This window comes from Buteo buteo, chromosome 3 (assembly GCF_964188355.1).
Source record: "Buteo buteo chromosome 3, bButBut1.hap1.1, whole genome shotgun sequence".
Taxonomy (NCBI): domain Eukaryota; kingdom Metazoa; phylum Chordata; class Aves; order Accipitriformes; family Accipitridae; genus Buteo; species Buteo buteo.
In genome coordinates, this window is record NC_134173.1 from 51,197,306 (window position 1) to 51,223,657 (window position 26,352).

General features: G+C 41.0%; 1 protein-coding gene across 4 annotated transcripts in view; it reads right to left on the reverse strand.

Annotated features, from left to right (window-relative positions):
* Nucleotides 1–16,787, reverse strand: part of PIP4P2 (phosphatidylinositol-4,5-bisphosphate 4-phosphatase 2) — a 57,597-nt gene extending 40,810 nt beyond the window's left edge. Inside the window, exons 1-5 of one of the 4 annotated variants that reach the window (XM_075023574.1) lie at nt 16,612–16,783; nt 10,349–10,494; nt 8,835–8,941; nt 6,955–7,078; nt 1,183–1,235 (exon numbers count right to left, since the gene is read on the reverse strand). In XM_075023574.1, the coding sequence (XP_074879675.1) occupies nt 1,183–1,235; nt 6,955–7,078; nt 8,835–8,941; nt 10,349–10,494; nt 16,612–16,717 (536 nt within the window). In that variant the 5' untranslated portion in view covers nt 16,718–16,783. Of the gene's footprint in view, nt 1–1,182; nt 1,236–6,954; nt 7,079–8,834; nt 8,942–10,348; nt 10,498–16,611 lie in introns of all 4 variants that reach the window. The other 3 variants (XM_075023573.1, XM_075023575.1, XM_075023576.1) reach the window with 3 other exon arrangements.
* Nucleotides 16,788–26,352: the final 9,565 nt, after the last annotated feature.

Here is a 26,352-nt window from a genome sequence, read left to right on the forward strand (position 1 = left end):
CAAAAACACCAGCCCCTCCCCCCAGGATTGAAAAGGCTGAATGCAATTAGAGTCAGTAAAAACACCCCTGCAAAGCAACTTCTCATCAAGACCGTGAGTTTATTTGACCTAAGCAAACTAGAACATAGCCACTACTCCACACCCCATCAGTTACACTCCTGAGGTTAAACACACCACAAGACTGACTTCTCTATCAAATACTCAGTAAAAGATTTCAATTGCTGTTGAAGGCCAGGCCATGCCAACACCTACAGCACATTTATCCTAAGCCTTCTGCTTCCTAAGGGACCTGATCGTTTTCCTACAACATGCAACACAGCTGTGGCTCTCCATTCCCAGTAGAAAACACATTTGCTCCTTTAACTGGAAGTCGTACCTGCCTATCAAAGAAAGACAAATATTTAAATAAATCAGCAGGACAAGAAAGTCTCTGAAGTAATATTTTTAAGTCTTATTTCACACCCTGTGGTTGAGATTCCAAACAAATTTAAAGTATGTTAGTAATGTAGCTTTTAACAATTCAAACTAAGTATTCTGGACCTCAGATACGAAAGGCCAAACAAATACTTAACAAAAAGCCCCAAACAAAAACCAAAACATAAAAAACCTTTACAGCTCTTGTATTCTAATTTTTCTCCCTCTTACTGAAGTAATAACAAATGAATAGACAAGTTATTCCACAGTAATTCATAAACATTAAACAAGCTATGCATTAAAAAGCTTAACACAAGTTAGTTGTTGAGTTTTATGAAATCGGTAAAACCTCTTTCAAATTAAGATTATTTCCTTTCCTCCTTTTACAATAAGGCAATTCAAAGTACTGCATTTAAACATGACACCTGATTAACTGCATGAAGTGGTAAAATTTCAAGGATGTAAGTTGTTAATTTTAGCAACACATTCCTGTCTGTTGTTAGCAGCTTATTTTTTGCCTCTAGCAATTCAATCAGAGCATTTTAACAAAATGCAGGTTGGAAGGTTAGATTTGTCAAAGTTACCAATTTGTGCATAAAGAGTGGAGAATTCATGTGCACATAACATGCTCTTTAGCCTTGAAATTCAGATGAGCACGGCAAAATAATCAGCACAACAGACAGATTTTACTCAAAAGACTTTTACAGAAAAAACACTGGCAACTTATTTAACAGTTAATTTATGTAACCTTGCTTTCAGAGAACTTACATTTTTTTGCAGTGTGGGCATTTTGCTAGTGTGTTAAACCTCAGTTCCATCCACTGTAAAAAGAAAAAATAAAAAGGTTGAAAAACTGGCTTGAGAAAATGTTTGTTGTACTTCATGCCAAATGTCACTGTGAAAACATTTTGCTTCTCAGGCTTTCTTTGACTTGTTTCTTGCTTTCTTCCATAAATGTGATGCCCTTTTGTCAGTGACAACATAGAACTGGGATTTCCATGTGAACATTTCCCATGACTTGCCTCAGTATTACAAGATTCACTTGACGTAATGTGGTTTCATCCACAGGCGCAGTATAAGCAACATGGTAATATTAATACAATTTTTTCTCTTCCACGACTATGAATACACCCTGAATCAAAACAAATGTGTTTTCTTTGGCACAATTACAGATAGATGCATTTTCCCATCTTTCCCCAACACTCGCATCATTTGTGAAAACTAAATGTGCACAGAAAGATTAGCTAAAGAATATTTTAGAAAGTAGATGTCTTTAAGTTTTATATCAATAGAGAACACTATTGGCTACTTACATGATATTTTAAAAAGGTGATATATAAAACCATACATGGTATGGTCATAACCTTCCATGCACAGACTAAAACCTATGTGGGAAACAGCCTTAGTGAAGGTAATGCCTAGAACTACCTCAACCAGAGGATACACGGTCATATACTCATTTAAAACCAGCAGGTTTTGTTAAATTTAATCCTGTGATAATAGAAGTATTAAACAAGCGTTTTAAACATGTTTACCTTGAACAAGGGGTAAGATTATTGTTCTTCACTCTGTAAGCAGTTATATTGTAAGGCAGCAGAAGAGAGCTGTAATTTCTCAGCTGGAGGTAGTTAGCACAGTTTCCTGGTGAAATATAATTCTCCTCTCCCCTCCGCTCCTAATTTATGCAAAAGTCACACTGCAAGTTACTAGCAGGGGAAGAAGCCTGTACAGCACAGACCACCAATGCCTCCATTCGGATCCTCTTTATCTCTGTGAGAAATCAGAAGTCTGTCTACTGAAGTGAATAGTGTTGTTATAACTGCTACAAACACAAACCAAAATCAGAGCCCATCCTTGTATGGAAAACAGGACCCAGCTACAGCACAGCACCATTTAAAGACTGAGAATGAATTTATGATTTTATGTGCAAAGAAAGAGGATGTGGCTTGTAATGCCTTCCCAGTATAAGCAGGTTTTCCTGTGAGCAAGGTTCTGATCTGTAGCATTTAGAGTGCTTTTTCCTGCCTCTTGAAGGTCTCCCTCAGTTTCATTTACCTCTAATGGGGCTAATTCGCCATCATTTTTTTCCTGGTTCTGAAGTATCCAACTACAATATCAGTTACATAGTTGTTCTTTAAAATTTATATGTTTACACAGACTTGGCCAAACTGATTTAGCACAGTTGTATTTTATCCTTTAATAAAAGGAAAGCTTCTGTAATACTCCCCACCTGAGCAATGCATTTTAGGAGCATTAATTCTACTTCCACATTCCTGCCAGAGGAGCAAGTTAGCTGTTTGCCTGCACCCCTGTCAAAAATACTCAGTTTCACTTAGTTCTACACAGCAAAATTGGGATAAGGTGCGGTTGTCAGTACCAAGGATGGAGACAGGCCTCTTCAGAGCTGTTGTTTCAGCTTTTTAAATGGCAATTCCAGAAACAGAAGCAAATCTAAATCCAGGGCTTATAATTTTTTGTATTTGTAATTCAACTTCACTCCTGTACACTAGTTTTATTCCAGGCTAGGCAACTCTGTATCCAAAGTTACTCATTAATGATCTTTCTAGAGTTTTATTTATTTTAAGATTTCTGATTATTAGCCTTAATTATCAATGGATACAAACTGAAATGCGCTTGGGCTCTAAATATTGACAGAAAAAACAGAGGCATTGATAACCTGTTTTCATTGAGAGTTACATGGAAGTAAGAGAATCACTAACTGTTATGATGCCTTCTGCACATACCGGAAATATTTGCAGAAAAAAAAAGCAAAAATGCGACAAGACATTCAAACTACAAGAATTCAGATCACATTAGCACAGTAGGGAAAGGTTATTTTCATGCACATACTAATTCTTGGAGGTTTGGTGGGTTTAACAAGTAGTGTAAATCATGTTTAAAGCTGCTATTTTTACCCATATTCCAGAGAGCTTTAAAGTACCTAATCTTGAGTCACGTTGTTAAGAAAACTTGAGGCTACAGTTACATGAAATTTAGCTCCCTGCTGACAATACAAACTGTATTTTTCCCATTGAAACAATACAATAAACAATAGCCCAAATCCCTGGTTAGATGTACTGAAACACAGATGAGGATTTCAGAGCACTCTTAAATATTTCAACAGTGGACAAAACCAGACATCTATCAAGGGATTTACCAGAAGAATATGTCAAACTTTCTTCCTTCTGAGCCTAAAATAGTTCTCAATGTGTTCAATACAAGACAGAGGGGGGAAAAAAAAAAAAAGACATATATACATATGTACACACACATCCCTACATACAGGTGCTCTGCCAAAAAAAGCTTGCTCTCTGCTCCCCCAAGGTCCTTTGGGAAAGCAAAATACTTCTGTGGATTAAAGCATTTCTTAGTTTTCTAAAGAATTTAAAGGGTTTTCTATTGAATTATTTTAGAAGAAATACCTCTCATATTTGATTACTTTTAAAAAAACAAAATCGAGAGAGCACAACTGACAAACCACAGTGCTTAGCCCATAGCCTGTGGCTTCCATAGCTTGCTCCTGGCTTCTTGTCCTTGAGGTCTCTCTGAAAGCAGGATGGTAGCAGGAGGATGGTGGGGGGGGACAACACAGGGACAGCCCTCCCTTGACCACCACCATTTCCAAAGGCAACTCAGCCTCTGACAGCCACAAATCATCACAGGCAGAGGCCCCTGGGAGAGGGGTTGTGGGGAACGACTTACTGCTGACAGAAACAGTTAACAGCCACAGCCCAAGTCCAGAAGCTCTTAAAAAGCCCAAACTGGATCAGACTGCGATTTAGCAAGACAGTTAAACCTTCATCCTGCCCTCCTTTTCTATTCTACCCCTTTTTCCGCTTGTCTGAACTCCAAATCTGCTAGAAACAGTGGAAACCTTAACACAGAAGAGACCCCTATCAGGTTACCCAAGGAAAAAAATAATCTGATGAACAAAATGTGAGTAACTAGTGAAAGTTCAGCTACAGTATCACTTCAGTACTAAGTCATTCTCCCAGCTGAGACAGAAAAACTTCAAGGCACTCCATAGCATGGAGCATGCTTCTAATAATTTATGAACACACCCCCCACGTGCAGAGGCAGGGAAAGCACAGCCCATACTTATGCTTTCATGTGGGGGGGGAAGCAAAAAAAAAAAAATTCTTGGAAAGGTGGTGAACAAGTTGACACTTAAAAGAGCACAGAACAAGCAACTGACAATTTAATTTTTCCACCCCAGGGATTCTAGCTTTGCTTGTCTATTTTTTTTATTATTTTTTTTTAACTGCCATGTAAAGTAAAGGAGGTACCTTACCAAGTTGCTGAGAGATGCATCTAGCATTGTGTATTTCCTTTACAATGTGGAGATCTCAAAGGGCAGAAATACCCTGAGTTTCCAGGCTGGCTAAAGCACTTCTATTTTTTTGCTTCTCTGCTCACTCTCAAACCCCCCAAATTTTCTGATTTTTCTTAACTAAAAAAATTTATTTGCAGAATCTCAAACTTAGTAGCAGAAAAAGGCAGAAGCAAAAGAGTGTCGGGAAAGCTGTGTAAAGTGAGAAAAAAGGGTTTGTTTCTTGATAACTCATCATAAAAGAATACAATCTTCAAATTTCTAATGGTTTTAAGGGTTTCTTTTCAGTGTACTGTGAAGTGGTAAATTCGTCTTACTGGCAGATAGGACTATGGGAATTAAAAACAATGCAGTTCCCTAAAGCAACCATCAGATCTGAAGTCACATGCACAATTCTAAATTAGAAAACTTAGTCTTTTAAGGCAGTAGTAGTTATGGGCAAAACCAGCCTTTATGGGTATAGCTTTTTTTTTCCTTATGTTCACCTGAAGAAGTTCATAGCGTGAACTACAGAACTCATTTGGGCTGCATTTACAGAAAGTAAATAGGAGATAAAGATAAATAAAACTCCCACGCTTACGAAAGCCCCCAAAGATAGGCCAATAACTTAGCAATGAAAATTTTACTCCATAACACTGACTCTCCCTAATTAAAAATAAAATAAAATCACATAGTAGAGATGGCCTGTTAAGAGACCACATTAAAACTTAGTACCATAAGTCTTCTACAGCGCTGCTTTTGCCTGTGCAGTTTCAAAGCTGTGCTAGAAAACATAATTGCATTACAAAATCAAATTATGACTCTATCAAACTTCAGTGTTCATGCATGTACTTAACAGTTTGCAACATGCTACTATATTTTTTAAAAAAGCTAAAAGAAAAGACAACCTTTAATAAAAGATTCCTGGTTTAGAATATGTACTTGAGACAGCCTTCTTCCGTAGATCCAGCAGTTTTCTGTTAGTAACATTATTCTATATTGCATACAATGTTCTTACTAGCTAAGGTCACATGTAGACTTGCATTTAAAAAAAAGCAAACAGAAAACCCACTCCAGCTATCTCCAGTTACAGACTACTGTTCTTCAGCAAAGATTATAATAGGAATATATGTTTTTTTTAAATATATAGGCAAAATTAGTAGAGAGACTATTTCTCAAGCATGGCTCTTAATGGTTTCTCAGATACTACATTACTTGTAGATTCATAATCAAATCCCTAGATCCCCTGCAAAAAAAAAAAGCATAAGAGCCATCTCCTGCTCCCTGCATTCATCATCTACTATAGTAAAGCCATTACTGTGCACCTCACTGATCCATATACACAAAGTAAAGATGTGAAGGAACAAGTCTATTCCATTATAGAGCCCATCACAAGCAAACCCTTCTCTCACTGCTGATACAAGCCAACACGGAGTGCCATCCCCTATGCTTCCTTTTTCCTTTCACGAAGTGCCCTTGAGTATTCTCTGGCCTTTACATATCTTACGCTCCTTTGTTTCAGGAACCTAACACCACCCTGGTGACTATGCAGGTCCTTCAGCTGTACCAGCCATCTTAGGCATTTGCCATAACTCACAAACCTGACATTCTAGCACCACTCGTTGATGAAGCTAAAGCTAACTTACTGGTGTGTATTGCAGAGACACTTCCTAAATCAAAATTCAAGTATGGCAACCCCTTATCCCTGTAAAAGGCTGCAAACAGTTCAACAGCAAAAGAGTATTCTTGCATTCTTCCACTTCAGAAATGGGATCAACTGTCAGCCTCACATACAACCCAAAATCTCCAGTTCCATAACAACTGACAGATACTCTAATGGCAAGTGCTGTAACAAACAGCTTTCAGGGGTCCATACAGCAGTGGCAGAACTGGTCTCTTAGCCACTGCAGAACATAACCATCATTGCAAGCCTAAACAGAACCTGGAAGCATAACTTCCTTTTCCAGCACCGTCCACTCTCACATTACTAAGCAGTATGACTGACTTTGGGCTTTATCCATGCATGCACAGAAAGACTGTTAAGAGGTTTCCTGAAATGTGTAAAGATAAGCAAATACAGACCATACATCCATAGCAGTATGAGCACAGAAGAAGCTTTAGTTCCTCAATGATGCCATGGAGTGAGGCAATATGCTCTTAAAAGCATTTACGACAAATAGCTTGAGGGACAGCACAGTGAGGTGAGAAGGAGAATCTGGCGCTTTACTTACAAGGAACGTATTTCCACAGTGCCCACATACCACTCTAGTTCCGTCTGGTTGAACTGGCAAGGCAGGCTGAGCTGGCTGCTCTTCTGGGATCAGCATTACTGGACCAAGAGTAATGATGCGTCTACTGTGTTAAGAACATTAGATGTACATGTAATTAAGCTAGCAAAAGAGAAGGACGATGCGTTTAAGCAATTAGGTCAGTCACTACTGAATATTTTACACTTTTAAACCATAATCTGCTTTTTAAACAAATGATGCACCCAGTTTTGGTCTCTCTCCAAAGTGTTGTCCTTTTCAGTTTTGAAAACATTCTCTTTCACTATAAGATCAGCCAGAACCCTGTAGAGATCAAAGATTTGCCATCATATGGCAGAAACACTCCTCAGGAAAATGAAATCTTAATACCCAGGCTGAGCAAGCCCATGACTTGGAATGTACATACCCATGTGAAACACGTAGGAAGAGTAAGGACTCTTCCATAACCTAGTTCTCCTTCCCAAGTCAGATACTCCTTCCCACACTACTGACAACTGTGTCAATATAAGCAGCATATCCACATTTGTACAGTACAAATTCCATTCAAATTGAGTGAACTAAAAAAGAAAACTATCCCAGGTTGACTAAATGCAATCAATTTACTTTAAAAAAAACTGTTTGTAGTATTTGCTTTTATGTTCAATGTGTTTCCAGTTTAATTATACAATTTGTCCATTCAAAATGATAGTACCCAAATTAACCAACTCAAAGCAGAATGAGGATCAGACTTCCTAGCATGAAAAAAGTAAAGGGAAAAAATAAAGCATTATTTAACTTGCACTGCATCTCTCTCCATATACAACCAAAATTGTATTCTGGATGGCCTCCCTTCAATCTGGAGCCTTCCATTTAGGGTATACTCCCAACTCTCTCCTTCAAAGTATCCCTATTTTGCTCATCTTCTAGTAAGACAAATACATAGGCTATCTTAGGGAAACTGCCAGGATACATACTTTTGAAATTATTTTAATAAAATTAGGGAGGTTCCGATTCAGCTTTGTTACCAACCATATGATGTATTACAACTGAAGTATCCCATGAACATCTTTTCACTTCCAGAAAATGTTTGGAATGTTTTGAAGTTTTCCCCAATGCTGCATTAGTTAAAAAAAAGTCCCCTCAAGTCTCAAACTATGTTTCAAAACCAGAATAGCCAACAGACTGGTGACTAAGGCAATTGGTGTAGTAGAGCTCCCATTCATGTATCCACAGACCTAGCCTTCATCTCAATTCCTCTTGTTAGAGCTGCACCACTTACAATCAAATTACTCCTACCTCAGTGGGATCTTTAACACCCTAAGCCCACCAGTAAGAATGCTCACTACGGCAATCACACTTGTTTCTTGTATAAAAAAATGTGTAAATTAAATCAAAAACTGAGAGGAGATTGAAAACTCAGGACAGGACTGAAGCCAACCTACTGCTCTGTCTACCATTTCATTCTGAAGTCCCCACTCTGAACTAGGCAAAGTCACCAACCTGTTTGTTTACAGTAATTAAGTTTGCAAGAAATTATGATTGTTAAGTCCCAGAAACAAGAAGTGATTTTCTTCTCCATTGTTCTTTATACCATTTTTTCTTTATGAAGTAGCTAAAATGGGAAACACACATTTGAGACTACCACTAAATAAAAAAGTTTTTCCTCTTTAATCTTAGAAAAAAAAAATGAAATTCAAAATTGACACTAGTACAACCTGTCTCTACAGTAATTCAGTAATGCTCTGTAAGCGTCCACATACAGAGGCCCAGGCTTGAACGTCTTTTAGTTTTAAATACTCAACACAAAGAACACCATTGCTTTAAAGAAAACTATCTCAAGGCACTTACAGTTTTTTTATTCTTACCAGTTTGGTCTTGGACAGCCTATTTTCCGAGATGTATCCTTACAGATAAGGAGACAGTTACATTGACATCTAACATACTTCTTCCCTGAAGGAGGGTTTTTGATTGGCTAAACAAACAAACAAAAAAACCCCACCAGGGAACACACATCAGAAGTCATAGCAATTCACTTTTTTCCTCATAACAGTATGACAAAGCAGAATGACTTCAGTGACAAGTTCTTGCTAACAGAGAAATACAGTTCCTCTTACAGAGGAAACTTGAGAGTCAAGACAAAATTAGAAGTTTTCTCTCTCTTCCCAGAGGAAGAAGTGCAAGTTTCCTCACTAGAACAAACAAGAGATTCTGCAAACTAATGGAAAAAACATTCATATTTTAGCAATGAAGAATTCAAGACCTCAGTTTAGTTGTTTTTTTGGGGGTTTTTTTGGTTTTTGGGTTTTTTTTAAATGTGAGCTTCAGTAGTAGTATATTTTTTAAAAAAACAGTGAAAACATCAAACAAGCCTCCTCGCCTGGTACAATGGCTTTATTTGACAGTGAAAGAATCACAGTCTGGTTCTCAGTCACTAAGAGTCTACAAATGTAGACATCACTGAACTGTAATCTTATTTTAAACTGTACTGAAATTATCCTTCTCCAATCTGGGAGTCAAGTTGCTGGGTCCCCGTTATACGGCCAATCAAAAACTGCAAGATACTTTGTTTGGCTTGAAACATTATATATTGGCAGGGAAATTAAGTATTAATGGCAGGTTCTCTACTCTCTAAGTGAAAAAAAAAAAGTTTTCCTACAGTTTTAAGGCTTCCTGTTTTCTGGACATCATTTAAAGTTCTTTTCATAAAATAAATCCAATCCAGTGTTTTTCATGCAAATGCCCCCAGTAGCTCTGGAGTGCTACATTATCAGATCCTGAAACTAAAACTGGAAGGAAGGAAAAAAAAATAGAAGCATGAGGCCAAGTACTGAAGACTTGAATTAAGAAAAGGGGAGGAAGAACAAAAAGGTCTGTGATCACTGGAAAAGAACCTACAATTTATGCATTTCAAAATCATTGTGTTGTGGTCTGTTAGCAAGCTAACAAATTGACTAAATACTATTGCAGGAGGAAAGCATACATCCAGGGAAAGGTGTGGGTTAGTTACTTTGTTTCTTCCACTCTTATAATAATTCTTCATTTCTCTTCATCCCACCAAAACCAGTTTCACCCTTCTTTACACAAAAGTAATTACTTAAACAACATCTTTCCTTTTTGTCCTCCTCAGAAGGAAACATCCTGTGCAGCCAGCTCAACAGCACAAAGATTTATTCTTAACAGCTTATGACCATCCTTGTGCCAGCAACCCCTGCACTTGCACGCTAGCTACACTAGCAGTCAGCTGTGCTGACAGGTCCTTTGCAGGGCTGGCAGGAAGGGACTCACCCTTTGTCAGTGAGGACACAAATTCTACCAACAACATACTTCAACCTCCCCCCACTTCCCTCCACAAAAAGAAAACACTAAAAATCCATTTTACCGTAGCTTCATTGCAAACTGTGCACTTAACAACATGTTGGTGTAGCTTGCCATCCAAATTGATTAGCGACTGGCACACACGGCAGTTTATTACAGGAACACCGCTGGCATCTGGACTTGCAATAGCAGTATACGGAGGAGGAAGCTCTGCTGCAAGAGATGAGGAAATCTCAGTTGAAAAACCAAACCAGGGATCCTAAACCACCATCAGCAAAAATAGTCTCTAACAGTCACAGCCTCGAAAAAGAAAAAAATATTAAAAAAATAAAAATCAAAGTTAATGATTAGTATAAACACAAGACAAACCTGTTTGCTTTCCCCTTCCCCACAACTTCTATGTACACAAACATCAACCGTAGTTGTACATAAAGCATACCAGCAACACAAACACACCATAAATCACCCCAGATAAACAGATCAGACAAAAGGCTCATTTATGCAACTTTATTTTCAAACCAACTTTTTACAGTCTTTAGAAAAGGGGGGGGGGGGGGGGGGAAGGGGGAAAACCAAACAAACCCCAAACCCACCACAGATTAGTAGCAACCAGAGACTGGCTTCTGAAGAAAAAAACAAAGATGATAAAACAATACACAAGTAGACAGAAGAGCCAGAACGAGCATTTACAAACATCTGGAGAGACTGAAACATAGACAAGTGTTTCTCATATAGTAACAAATACTACAGGTAAAAATACAGAAAAGTCCTGTTAAGGAAACAGGTCTTAGATGGGAAGTGGCATGAAGTGCTTCTTTTTTGAGTGCAACAACAGCAAATGTATGCTATCTGGAAGAAAAAAAAGATGAACTGAACCCTAAGAGCTTCTGCTTTTAAGGGTTCCAGAGATTTTTCTTGTCTAAGAGCCAAAGCACAGATGCACAAGGAGGTCTTTAGTCACTTAGGACAGGCTAACACAAGGGAGAATATAGTGGCCTCAGGCCCCCATGGAGGAGCAGATTTCAGCTTTGCCAGTCCTGAGCCCCTGACAAACCAGGGAGGAAACACTCAAGATCCTTCTCGGTTTCTTTAAGAATCCATGGAATGAAAACAATTCAACACAGCAACCTCTCACAAGCTTATTACCACAATTATTTGGCATGTAATAGCACCAGCTTTTCTTTCATCGAGAAGTTCAGGGCTCTTCAGGTAAGCAAATAAGGAATGGGCACATTTAGTAGTTCATAGTTAACTTTTTTATACTAATAGTTTGAATTACTCTGCAGCCTTGGACTTCAGTAAATTATTTCATAATTATATCCAAGCAGCCAATAAAATCTTCAGAGAAGCAATGGGAGATCAGCCTACTTTCAGTTTACAAACAGCACTGAACAGCATAGTATCTGCTGGGTGGTGGCAAGGGAAATCATTGGCTGCTATCAAAGCTGACAAGCCCAAGTATTAAATTTAAGCCCATAAGAAAGCACTCATCACTCCTTCACTCTGTTTTAAAGTGAATGTCATAAGCTGGAGGGATGTAAGAAACCCTGCCTGCCCTTCAGATCCAAAAATCATCACAAAGCTTTGAAGTAGCATTGCTGTTCAGTGCTCGCTCTCTTTGCTACTTGGCCTACAAACAATCTGGACCCACACTTGATTTTAACTCAGAGGCAGCGGAAGGAAGGTAGACACCTTCATGGTCTCAGAATCCCATCCAACATACTTGAATTATTTCAGACAAGAAACAAAATTAACTTATACACCACAATGCAGTTCTGAAGTAATCATACAAACCGATGCTCTGTTACTTGAGCAAGTGAACACCTTCAGCTTTTGATACACCAGTTGCAGAAACCAACATCCTTAAGAAACATAAGGTAACTTAAGAGTGTTGTTCTGATTTTTTTCCTCTTTCTAAGTATTTACATTCTGAGACAATAAAGCATCCAGTCAAAAACTTAACAGCACCAATATTTTGCAGTACTGTGATACCCTATTTTCAGTACAAGACTGCCACATGCAAGAGAGGAGATGTTACAAGATACTAACAAACAAAAACACACACAAGAGAAAACCCCAAGCCACACACACTTTGGCAACTGGAAACAACCTTAAGCCTACTAGACCACTGCAGAAACCAGGTTTGAGTTTTGGATGATGGGAACAGCTGTGTCTTAGCTGTGAGTGGCAAAGTCAAGGCTGCTGCAAGGGGGTTTTGGCCATAAGCGGGCTGCTCAACTGCTCCTGCAGCCAGCAGCTGATGCACTTTCTGGCTAGGAGAATAAGTAGCCATAAAACAAAAGGCACGTCCAGCAGGCTGAACACCAAACTCTGTCAAGACACCCCTACAGTTCAATCCCAGCTTTGAGGTTGCTTTTCTGAAAAGCAACACTCATGTTACAGAACTTCTTTGCTTTGTCCTCTCCATTTAAAGTGCAACTTCTCAACCCTTAACAGCTGGGCACAGGGCAGCTGTACTAAGGTAAGGCACACAGTATCTTAAAGTGTACTAGGAAGTAAAAAGACACACACGCACACCCCCAGCCTTTCAGCTTTCCACGATCCTGGAATACTTTAAGAACTGACAACTACACCCTTCTAGACATCTATAATATTCTATACCCTACTTGTAAGTGACAACTCGGGATTTTGCAAGTTGGCTAGATGAGGTGTGTGAGCACCTACAGACACTGCCAGCCACTTCTCCAGCCTCATACTGGAGCTGCTCAGCTTCCAGGTAAGCAGCCTCGCTGTTCCTGTCCTGCTGGCTCAGCAAATTTCAGATAGCAAACGAATAATGGCTGCTTTTCAGAGTGGTACTGCAGCAAATAACACTTGCTATGGAGCAGAAAGCCAGAGGTATCTTGGCACTACAACCTTCATGCTTAAAGAAAAAGTGCACTTGGAAGAGCTCCAAAAAACAAACCAGCAAAAGCCATCAAAATTAAGTTTAAAGAAACTATTGGGGGTAGAAGTGAAAAGGAAAATAAAGCCATTGTCTCAGAGTTCGCTGCTCATTACCCCTTAATAAAAAGGTTTCAAAGCACTTTAACATACTTCGGTATGACTTCTTGTTTTTTTTTTGACAGCTTGAATTTCAGGCTAACTACAACATCTAAAACCAGTTCATAAAGGTCCATCATGTTGCATGTGACTGGATGGTAGGCAAGTTTCATGTACACACCAGAGGTTTCAGGACACATTAAATGAGACACTGAATCTCCTGCTGCTGACATACTGGTTTACAGCTATATTATCAGTTTTTCTTTAAAAAAAAAAAAAAAAAAATCCAACAGTAGTTAGTTCAGCAAAATTACCAGAGTGCCTACCATGCAGTATATCTGACTCTAACCTACGATTCCCTCCTCAGCCCCACAGGATAGAGATGCAGTGAAGATATTACATATTCAACCTTAGAAATTCCTTGTCATGCTTGTGCACTTTCCTCCCTTGGTATTCAAAGGGCAGAAACCACAGGGAACCACTTGCAGCTTACCTGGGTCAAACAGAAATGAGTTTGTTTTGGGATTTGTTTTGTTTATTTGATTACAAAAAAATATAAGAATTAAAAAAAAAAATCTTTATCCTGACCTGGGAAGGGGTGGGTAAGGGAAAAAGAATTGGTGATCTGTCAGAGACAGGTAGTTAAGACCTGAGAAAGCCTGGAGAGAAAAAAAAAAAAAAGAAAAAAGAAAAAAAGCACTGAATAGCCCTACTACAGGGAGCAGAGCTGATGGTCCCACCCTCTGTCTATGTGAAAAGTTTCTTAAATACTGTGCCCTGCATCCACATTGAAAAGATTTTTCTTGCTTACTACCATCCTTAGGAACAAACACTGAGCCATTACCAGGAATCAACCACCCACCAGTTTACACTGAAAAGGGTCAGCTGGGTCTCAGCTGCAGCCCAACAAGAGAAGAGGAGGCTACTTTCAAACCATGGCCTCTCTAATTTAAAGCTCAGGATGACATATTGGGCACCACAGATAATTACAGGGATAAAGCTATTATTGTACATTCAGGTGGCAGTTTGGAGGGCAAAGGACTTCTTCCTCCTTCCTCTGCCACTCCATACCAGTCAGGTGATGTTAAGCAAGGAAGCTCTGCAGAAAGGGGTTTGGAAGCAAACCCCATCGCCCCATGAGAATGCTTCTTCCCTCTATGTCTAGATTTGCACTGGGGAGAGGGATAAAGACTGAAAAGGCAGTTTACCTTGCATAGATCCTTTTGCTAAGGATAACTGACAGAGTAAGGAAACTACAGCTACAGGGTCTATGTCACAGCTCTGCAAAATTTTGTTCTGCAGATATCTTTTTATAAGTTTTGTAGAGCAGTTTTAAGTGCTACCTAGCATGCTTGCTCGTGGACTGATCAAACAAGAGATCTTCAACTTCTGAAGAAATGTTTGACATTTAAGACGGCTCTATGGTCCCACCTCATTTTTGGGAACAAGCCACTTATCTCAGGCACCATACCCCACCACCAGTGCCAAGCTAGTTAACACGAGTTACAGGCATGGACTGAAGGCGCGGCAGGACACAGCTACTGACTGAAAGGAGCATTTGGGGTCCAACTTGTTTCCAAGTCATGAGTCTTACTCTGAGTTCAAGCAAGAGTCACTGTTCTAATGCATTTTCATTACTTTAAGTCTATAAAGACCTTCTTAAAAACAGATTGAAGTATAGGCAAAAGTAATAGTTACAGGATAAGGACTACTAAGAATAAAAACATTGAATACCAGAATTTAAACTAAGGTGGATCTCTGGATTTTTTTTTTAAATACAAAACTTAAGGGATGATACCAATCCTACACAATTTGACTGAAAAAAAAAAAAACCAAACCATCAAACCCAAAACCTAACCTCTGCTGTTCTACAGGCCAATACTGATTCGTGCAATTCAAATGAAAGTAAAGAATCAACACCAGCTACAGCACTAACTGAAATACATTTTCCTATCAAGGCAAAGAGGACTAGGTTTCCACAAGGTTCAATATTATTCAAAACAGACAGATGCTCACTCACAGCACTCTAGTTATTATGACATATGTCATAAATCTATACAATTACATAAAAACCCTTAAGAAAGGGCCAACACACTGGAGCCAGTGAGATCAGGACTGTAATCTTACATTTTAAAGGCTACTGCTAGCAAAGCTGCACTAATCTCATTTAGTCTTGATTCCTTCAGCTTTCTCCCCCCTCGCTTTCTGCTCTAAAACGTTTAACTGGAGGGGTGGGGGGGTGGAATCTATTCAGGTATTTTGTAAACCTCCTGATTTATATTTTCCAAGTAAAATTTTTTCACCTGCTTACTAAATATTCCGTATTGATCAACAAGATAATTTTCCTAAATCTGCGCAGGAAAGTTAACACCGCATTGTTAAGCCACAATTCCGGATTTGTAACCACAGTATCTGACTCGCTTCAAAAACAAAGCCAAAACCAGCTATGGCCTTGAAACGCGTTTGCAAGGACAGCCTAGTGGTTTTGGACTTCAACTACCGCACTGCACAGAGCCCCCTCGTCATTTAAACCTGGCTGCCAGAGCAGGGGCTGGGGCTGGGGCTGGGGCTGGGGCCGGGGCCGGGGCGGACCAGCGGGCACCTCCTGCCGAACGCCCCCCGGCCGGCCCCGGAGCCGGCCCGGCGATGGGCGCACTGCGTTCTGCTTCCAGGCGCCCGCCTTACACCTCTCCGAGCTGCCTGCCTGCCTGCAGCTCGCTGCGCCGAGTTCAGCTGTGCACAGCGAAGGACCTTCTACTTAATCCTCCTCCTAATTAGTGGGGGAACCGAAGTCCAACAATTACCTCGCAAGCTCCGACATGCGAGCGAGTTACAATAAGCAGACCGGTTCGGGCTCGTTCTGCCACTGCAAACGATTATTTAATTTTTTTATCCCCCCCCCCTTCCGAAGAGTTCACGCCGGAGCGCGGCGCGGAGCACGGCCTACCCGGCCCTCCGCGGCGTTACCTGTTGTGCCCCAGCTCGTCCTCCGCCGCCGGGGCAGGGCCAGGGCTCCCCCCCCCCGCCGGCGGCTCCCGGCCCGGCCCCGCCGTCGCCCCCGGCCCCGCCGCGGCGGTACCTTCGCCCGCCGACAAAGGCGGGGGCAGCCCCCGCGACCGGGCGGAGGCGCCGCGTCCCGTCCCCGTCCCCGAGCCGGGGGCGCAGGGGCCCGCTCCCCCCCGCCCCGAGGGCCGCGCCGAGCCCCTCGGGGCCTGCCCGCCCCGCCCCGCCGCCAGCCCCGCGGCCGCCCGTGTGTGTCCCCCCCACGCTCCCCGGCCCGGCACAGCTCCGGGGGCGGCGGCTCGGCGGCGGCGGGCGGCTTACCTCGGGGGCTGCTGTCCGGCAGGTAGGGCGGCGCGGTGGGGGTGACGTTGCCGGAGCCGGGCGCGGAGAGCAGCGGGGAGCGCTCGTCCACCCCCTCGGCGGCCATGGCTGCGGCGCGAAGGGCCCTTCCCGCTGCCGGGCTCTCGGGGAGGGAGGGCGGGGAGGCGGCCGGGCCGGCAGCGCCGGGGAAGGGAAAGGAGCGCAGAGGAAGGGGCTGGGAATGAATGGGAGCGGGGCGGGGAGGAGGGACGGCGGGGCGGGGGCTGGGCCGGCCGGGCCTGCCTCCCTCCGTCCCCCCGTCACGGGCTAATGAGCGGGGCAGGCCGGGGAGGGCCGGGCTTCCTCCGGCGGAGCGGAGCGCGGAGTGCCGCGCCGGGCCGGGTCGGGCCGTTCCTCTGCGGCGGGCCGGGGCCTGCCGGGCCGGGGAGCCTCCCCGCAGCCTGCCGGCAGCCGCAGTGCCGCCGCAGGAGGGTCCGCGGGCTCCCGCCTCCCCCGGCGAGGCCCCAGCGGGGGGAGACCCAAAAAATAAGACCGGGAAGACCCCCGGCACGTCAGCGCTGGCCGTAGCCGGGAGCAGTAAATCGAGGGCAGGTTCTGCAGGAAGGTGTCTGGAGGAGAAACGTTAACAGCCTTCTTTTTTGAATAAATTTTTCCCCCCAAAAAAAGTGGTGTTGATTTGGGGTTTTGGGGTTTTTTTCCGTGGGGTTTTTTTTTCTGAAACGCTGTGGTTGTAAATGTCAATACCCGGGAAGTGCTGTCAGTGGTTTAAGTGCTACCGCTCGCCTTTTCCAGGAGTCTGAGGATGCAGATGGGCAGTGAGGGACTCCGCTGAGGCGGTACCCACTGGGGTGTGAAAATGGCGGTAACCTTTAAGGGACCTCTAAACGTCAGGAGAGAAACCTACACGTTATCAAATCTGCTGCTCAACCGAGAAAACTCTCCCCTAGTGTCACTGAGCTCTCTGAGGACACAAGGACTTAATTTCCTTCTGCTAAGGCAGCCCGCTCAGGCACCATCTGGAAGTCTCTGGCAAAGAGGGAAAATAGCCTTCCCTGATGAATTTTTTAGCCTGTGTTGAGATAAGACAGATGTTTGTCACCCGTGTGTCGTGTCCTTCCATTGTCCATAGGCCAGAGATTGCCAGGCTGTGGTAATACCAGAAGATAAGCAGTTACTTTGTACCCAAGCAGACGTGACTGCCAAGTGCCAGCCGGCATCCCCACGGCGCGGTTGCCCAAACCCAAGCCACTTCCTCCAACGCGTTACGTGGAAGGCGTGCAGATGTTTTCGTAAGAACTGGGTAAAGATGAGATTGTGGCCTGCGAGTTCACGAGCTGGTCATACTCCTTCGTTAATAATACGTTATATAAAATGAAACAGTATTTTCTGTATCATGCTGAAAATTTTCTGTGGGAGCTGTTTTCCACCCAAAAAATTTTTCATCTAGGAAATCAAACTGTTCTGCAAAACCAGACTGATGTATTTGAAAGTCTATGAGAAATAATCAAAACATTAAATTAAATGGAGGCTGATGTATTTTATTTCTGTAAGATTTAAATGATTCATTTTTACTTTAATAACTGTAATATGGAATTAATAAGCTATGGTAATATTGTGATGGCAAAACACAATGTTTTCATAGATTATTTTAATGTTTCCAAACAAGAAAAAATGTTTCTATTTTGAAGCAAATTTTGAAATATTGTTCGTTCTTTCTCATTTGGGACAAAATTGTGGTTTTGAACGTTATTTCCTGCAGAAATAAACTCTGAATTTGAGTGAGCTCTGATGTTACCACATAAGGAATAATATGCTACAAGGCAGCTGGTTGTGTTACACCAACTGCCTTCATCACACAAGAAATGCAGTCATGCCATGTCAAACTGCTCTTCCCTTGGAAAATGTGGTAACTGATTTGGAAGATGCTTTTTTGGTATAAATTAGATTGAGGTTTCAGTTTTCAGTCAGCCTAAAAAGAACTTTCTCAAGCTCAAATCAATACTTAAAAGCTTTTTTCTGTGAGGATTTTTAGGGCTCAAGGTGTTTTGTGCCCCCAAATCCTTCATCTCAATGAGGTCTGTGAGGCTGACCTTGGCAGGTCAAAAGCAGATCATTAATATTACTAGTCAGGATATATCTCCAGCTCATCTTAAGCCCATGATCTTGCTATCACGTGCCCCATTTTCAACAAGTAGGAGCCATAGGCTTCCTTTTGGAGTCCTAATGCAGGAACTGGCATTCGCAACCAGGTTCTTTATCATTTTCTTGTTTGGGGAAAGACAGAAAAGATTTCATATCATGTTAAAGCTGCCAATTAGGCAGCACTGAGTTTCACCAATGCCAGTCCATCCCACTGCAATTACAGCAAATTATCTACGTGGGACCTCCTTCTCCACTGAACTGCTGTTCTGTGCCTCAGAAGAAGACTGAAAACCTTATGATCACTCCCAGGGGCCCGCAGGGAAAGCTATGTCACAACTCAGTCTGACAGCTCAAGCCTGCACATACAGCTGAGAATTATCGTTATTAAGCATCCCAGCATGCTGACCTATTCTTGGAAATATGATTGTCATCTAAATAAGTACCCATTTGGGATTTAAAAAAAAAAAAAAGCATTCCTCCAGCCCCTGTGCCTTGACATGTCAGAGTCCTTTAAACCCTATAGTCACCTGGAGCTGCTAAACAGTCTAAATAGCAGAAAATAGGTAATAGTTCAGTTATCTGCCTCTGTTTTCAGTATTTTGAGTCCATGCATTTAAGGTAGCAAAAGGTCTACAGGACTTTCGAACTCAAACGTTGCAGCCTGATGTGTAGATCTGCTAGCATTGTCTGTAGTATCCACGTGAATTTGGATGGACCCAGCTAGTAACAACAGAGGGTACCAAGAGGTGTACTGGGAAACAAGGCGATGCACTTGGCTGGTAACAAACCTTCTTTGGATGGTACTTGGGCTGTAAAGGAAAGAATTCAAATGTCAAATAATGCCAAGATGAAGACAATTTAGGCAGTGAGACCTTGCTGCTTTCTTCCTGCTTTTTTTTCCTCTGGACACAAATGCCTTATGATATGTGTTTCATTACACTGCTGTGCAGTTTTCCTTCTGTAAAAATCCTGCCTTGACCAGTGGGTAGGATGCTCTGCCCTGAGCAGCCCTGCTTGTGACTGAACCACCCAGAAGATACGTCACTACTTCGGTTCAGTGCCATAGCACAAGCCATGGTGCATGACACATCACGGTGGTTTTCTACACTTGGCCTCGTTGCCCCTGGGCTCCTTTGACCAGTGAGTCACAGCGCACACTGTGTATGCCTCACTTGTGTACTGCGGTACCTCTCCGTGCTCCCAAAGCATCTCGCAGGTTCCCAACAGTAAAGGCTGAATAATACAGACTATGGATCCAACCACATGCCTCTATGAAAAATGCCTCCATAAGTGCAGGTAAACTGAAAACATGCTACTACACAGCTTTGAAAATGGCACAGGCAAATGAACCAACTATACCTCTGAGAACATCCTTACAGAAGGTTTCTCAAGGTATCTTCATCTGTGTCACAGAATTGAACCACACACGTGCCTCTCCGTCCTGCCCCAAAGTTGGGTTGTTTCATATAAACTTCTGTACCAAATAAATGAGGGCTGAGCAAGACAGCACATCAGTTACTAACAAGGCTTACATTAAGTAGAGAAGTAAAATGAACAGGGTATAACATATATTCTCCTATTTTTATTAATTTCCCATGCTTAGTGTGATCTTTTGAGAAGCTTGGTAATGCTCAAGCTTTTTTTTTTCTTCATTTTGAAAATATCATCCTCAATGGTTATTTTATTTTTTTATTTTCCCTAGGTAAGAGAAAGAATCAAATCAGTTTAGAATGAGACAAACCACTGCAAATGTTGAAGGTCATTGTCAAGTGCAACAGTATTTGTGTATCAATACTATAAACAACTACAACTCTGCTAATCTTGCCTCTTTAATAAGTAGTAAGTGCAAAAAATATCTTAGGGAGTCTGTGTTCTGCAGACTTTTTTCAGGTAACCTTGTAAATTTATGTGTTACATTTAAGAGCAAATAACCTCCAATAATGACCTTTTATCTGTCTACTATTTTTATTTTCATAATAATGCTTAGAGACTGCAAGCCTAAATCCGTTGTGGTAGGAGCTGTTCACAGACACAGAGGAATACCCTGACCATTTAAAAGATAAAAAAAAATAAAAATAAAATAAATTCAGGCATAATATGGGTTATCCAAATGCACGTAACATCTCACTCGTAGTGTAAGAAATGGGATACATTTTTTCTCAAGTCCAGTCAAAGGGCTGTTTACTAAACCAAGTTTCTTCCTAATGGCCGAAGGAAGAGGAAACAGAAGCTTGGGATCATTTGTCTCACACATGGCCTTGCTCCCTGCCCCACCATGGCCTAAGCACAGTTTTCAGATGCTATGGGAAGAGTATAATAATCTAAGCAGACAGAAATTAAAGTTGTATTATATGCCTAAACCTTTGGATGGTAAAATCTTACTCAAGAATGGCTGAAAACAATGAAAAGCCCATCTACTGCCGGTTTTGATACTAAAACAGTAAAAGAGAACAATACAAACCTGCCTTAACAAGTTTGCATAATTTTTGTCAGTTCAAATCATTTTTGAAGGATCTGGCTATGGTCTATGGCTAACTGGTAAAATATCTGAATTTCTAGAGATGTCAGATACTGAATATGGCCATGCTAGGAAGAAGGTGGTAAATTGCAACTAAAGCTTTCTGAGATTGTTTTCTGTGCCTTTGTATTAATGTCTCTTTTCCTGTGTTACTGAAATACATTAATTTCTCTGCTGCTACTTGGCAAGCATATTGAATAAAAATAGAAGGAAAATGCTTATTCTTACGTTTTCCCAGATCCGCTACATTAGAGAGAGGCACAGTAAGATAACACAACACCTGGCTTATTTTTTAAAACTGTAATACAGAAAGTTGCATAGGACCAGCATATACAGTGTACACAAAATCCTCTCATGATTTTCATTGGCAGAGGTATCCCGTGCTGGAAAATCAAGTCTATGACAAGATAAAATTTTATACTGTACATAGTCTGAGAAATATAATTACATTACTGTGTACAGTACGAAATGCAGGATATAATAATTAGCACCAGTTATAAAAATAACTAACTATAGGTTTGCATATCCGGTTTCAGATAAAGTAATGCAACATAATCTAATATCATAATGATGATACAGTATCCAGGACAGTATTTGAGAGCATATTTTGACAGATGTGCAAGACTTTTGAAAACACTTCTCACTTCTGTCCTTTGTGCCATGCCACAACCTAGTGCAGACTTCTGACTGAAGATAGGATTGTAACTTGGCATTGATATGCACAACCGTATGATAGCATCTGGAACTCTTAGTATGTTGGGATGTTTAATTTATTCACCTGCAAAAGTATACAAGCACCATGAAAATGGGAACGTCATACAATTTCATATATATCTGTACTTGGGAAAGGGCCGATTCCTGTCCATACAGCAGAAATCAGATAGTAGGTCTACAGAGCACAGGAATTAAATATGAACCTCTTCTGTGCAGAAGAATTTTATCTCTAGTCCCGTCAACACTGCTCATCCCGTTACGGTTCTGTGATAAGTCACCCTCCCACTGGCAAAGCACAGACAAAGAACATTACGTGATTTGATGATGACTTAGGAGGTTGACAGCAGCTAATGTTGCAGAAAGCGGTTGTTCTTCCAACCCACTCCTTCCCACCTGCAGGGCTGTGAAGGCAGGAGAGCAGCCCACCAGAGCAGCAGGAACGGTCACACTCACTGCACTGACAGCCTCTGCTTCTTGCCACCCTCTGTTCCCAAAAGCAATGGGTAGCATTTGGCCAGTGACTCGACAAGTCTATTTTTGGTAACTTTTTATGCCATATATTCTATTCCTGTCACTACAGAGCGCTCATGCAAATATATCTATGGAGGCTGCAGTTACAAAGCTGCAATTTACTGGATTGCATTAATTTTACTACAGTAGATTGTGACAGACAGAAATTATCATGGTAAAGATGTCATTTACACAAAGGGAGACCTCTTCTGTTATTCCTAACTGGAACTGTGATTCTTGTAAAGCTTATTCTTGTTATCATCTTTTCCTGATTGCACATCTGTCATTTCTTTTACAGTCTTGGTGCTATTTCTAGTTAACCTTATTTTTAGAATAATAGAGGAATTTTCAGTCTCAGTTCAGAAGCAGTTCACATTGAGAAATGTAATCTTGATTGGCAGGAAAATTGTTTATGGGTTTTAAATTCCTTTCCAGCCCAGCTCCGTATCAGTGTATTACCATAACTTCTAAGCACTTTCTTGGTCATCTTGAAGACATCAGCTGCATTCAAAAATCTTAATTTAATATATTCATCTCTTCCTAATCACATTACATACACTCAAGATTCCTTCCTTTATTATTTGTCAGAAGCTGCAATTCAATAAATACCTGTATCTAGATCCCTTCCTTCTGTAAAATCATTCCATTTGTTTACTAATGTCAGTCAAATGGTATCATACTAGTAGCTTTTGAACAACTTTTAATTCCTTTTTTCTACTTTCTTTTCTATTCTTGAATGTATATTACAGACATAATTAGATACCTCTAAATCTGTAGACACTTCTAAATGTTGGCATCATATACAATTTTAATTTGATCTCTGATTTTTAATTCTGAGGGTGGGGGTTTGGGGGGGAACAACAAGGAAAAGTTGTCTTACACTTTCATTTGAGCATTTTTTTCAGTTTCAATTGGAGTTACATTTTAGCCAGAAACACCTCTGAGTCTTTGGTCATGAAACCAAGCAATATCAGCCTTAGTTAATACCTAGATAAGATACATCCAAGAAAAATAGGTAAAGATCTAAAGTTACTTCTAGTGCTTCAGTAGATGACACCCTTTGCTCTGAGGAAGAACAGAGCTGCTTGTACCCTCCTGGTACCAGGTGGAGACTAAGTATAAAGAAGGGAGCTTAAAATTGAAGTCAAGGTTACAACAGATTTTGATCATGAGCTATCCCATGACACGTATCACAAGAATAGCAGCATCTTGGTCAAACTCCAGTTTGGATAATTAATTGTCTGACCTGAATTGCCATTTCAGTCCCAATGAGCAGCCTTCTTCACTTTCAGCCAGAACTTGTTTCATGCAACACGTTCATTAAAGTGTTGCTCCATTTCAGGAGTGGATGAAGCGATTAACAAAGTTCATGATTTGTCTAGTAGAATAAAAAAGAGTAACAAGGCCTGTTACTCTAGCTATTTCTATGTGAACATCAATCTCTATTTCAGATAAGTAGCTGCCTTGCTGATGATCCAATGCTTAGTAGATTCATGACGACATTGCAAATGGTATTGCAAAGACTGTTCCACATAAATATGGTTCGTGTGGATTGAAGTGGCATGGTGCTGCTTTTTAAACTTAACTGCGTTTGTTAACATAGTACTCAAATGCGATTGAGACTAGTCATATTCAACTGGCGATCTTTGAATCACCAGCACTTTGGAAGTAAACATTTGAAATCAGACTGGGGGAGTGAGAGTGCTGGTGATGGCCCGTCTCCAAGACAAGCTTTACTACTGGGAGCTGCCAAAAGAGATGTTGCTGCAGAAGGAATGCGCAGATGTTGGAAATCCAATTGAATTAAATTCTTAAAGACCATCAGGTGCCTGGAGCTTGGCTCTGCTATGGCTTGGGGTTCTGCAAGACTTCTGTGTCTTCGAAACCCTCCACATAAGCGGATGGGAAAGATAAGAAGTCGAGGGGGGATAAGTTTTCTGTAGATACCCAGAAATTAAACTGTTTGCATGTTTGCATCTAAATATTGGCTGCACCTGCGGAACCTCTTTATTTGGTTCTTTTCATAAAGAAATAATTTAGTTTTACAGATACGGAGTCCTATTGTGTGTCTCAGCATGTGATGCAAGGGTGGCAACAGCTAGCCTAATCACAGCCACCAATAAAGAGGAAACTGTAATTAACTGCAAAACATAGTAGCAATGAGAAACCAGACAAATTAGAAGTCTGGAGGGACTCCAGCTAGTAGAAAGCTGAATTTCCTGCTATAAGAATAAAAATAACAGAAATAATTTTTTTTGTCTGTATTTAGATCTTATCAGTACAGGTTGAAACTGGAAAAGTGGAAACATACATTATTTTCCCATTGATGGAAAAGATGTGAGAAGCATGCCAATAGTAGAGTGATTTTCAGCAGAATAATAATTTACAGCTTTTTGATACAAAATCCAATATCCTCCTGGGAAAGGTCAAAACAGAGCAGGAGCTACTTATCAACTGACCAACTTAAGATTGTCAGGAAAAGATGCAGGACGTATAACAAGGAGAAAGAATGCAAAATGGTGCAATTAAGGTAACAACTGAATGGAAAAAATCCCTTTACCAGTACTACAAACAAGTTTTGAGATCCATACAATTGAAAAAGGTGCAATGAAATGAGTGTACTTAATGCCATTGCAGCATCTTTATAGTTAGTTCTCCTAATGAAGAGCTAATAAATATGGAGTCTTTGCACATTGTTACTCAGCATATTATGCACAAACCATGATTCCTGTGATCTTTTTATCGGGGTGGGGGAAGAGACTTAGTTGCTCTAGTCTATCTTTGCAAAAGCTGTTTTGATTTGCATCAGCTTTGGGAGCCAATGACACAATTTTCTTGTGATCTTGCTATCAGGTTACTCAGGTTATAATATATTGCTCTCTCCCTGCGGAGCTGGAAGACCTTGCATCATGCTCCTATTTAATGTGCATATAGCAGTATGGATAACTTCCACTTCCTTAATTTCCCGCAGGCAGCTATTACAATTCCAGCTCTGCCTTCCTCCCACAACCCCTCCCAGATGACCTGCAATAACCATTTGAGGTCTCTAGTATGCTATCTATTACAGATCACAAAAAACCCCAACCACCTTCTGTAAGAAATTTATATCTATGTTTTCCAATATGTCCTTAGCATCTAACAGTGATCAGACATGGCATCATCTCTGGGCACGTTACTAGAACAGATGACAGAGTAAGAATGAATACAACTCTCCAACATATTTTTGAGAGCATGCCATTGGAAGCTGAAGAGTTTGGAGTTCAAAGGCACTGATTTAGGATTTCCAAGGAAAGGGAAAATTCAGTTCTGCCACAGATTCAAACCCTAAAAGCAGCTTTCCTCCTCCAAAAAAAACCCCCAAGCCCCAGGAATAATGTCATTTGTTTCTGTAAGTATCACTTTCTTATAAGTATGGAAAAGGATTTTTGTGAAATGTTTAGTAAGATGAATGGAAATACACATCAGCTTTTTTATTTATTGCTTTGGTTTTGAAGAAACTGCTGGATTTTCTTTTTTCTCCTGCATGATAGACTGCAAAGGTATAAGAGCTCTGGCAGGTGCTTATTAATAGGTTCTATGAATCTAGAGATAAAAATTCATGAAGCAGTTTGAGAGAAGTACTGAAAGATGGCTGATGTTAAGTACTGACACTGGCTTGAAACATTTGAAGTAGTGCTTTTGTACTTTCAGCCCCATCGTTATAATGTACAGCTTTATGAGTCCTTTGACCTACTCTCTTCATTTACCAAGCGCTCTATCCTCCATGTTCTGCACCTTTTCAAATAATTCAATTGTGCTCGTTGTCTAATCATTTGTTGGCTTACTCCATCTCATCCTTCTCCACAACACAGTCATAA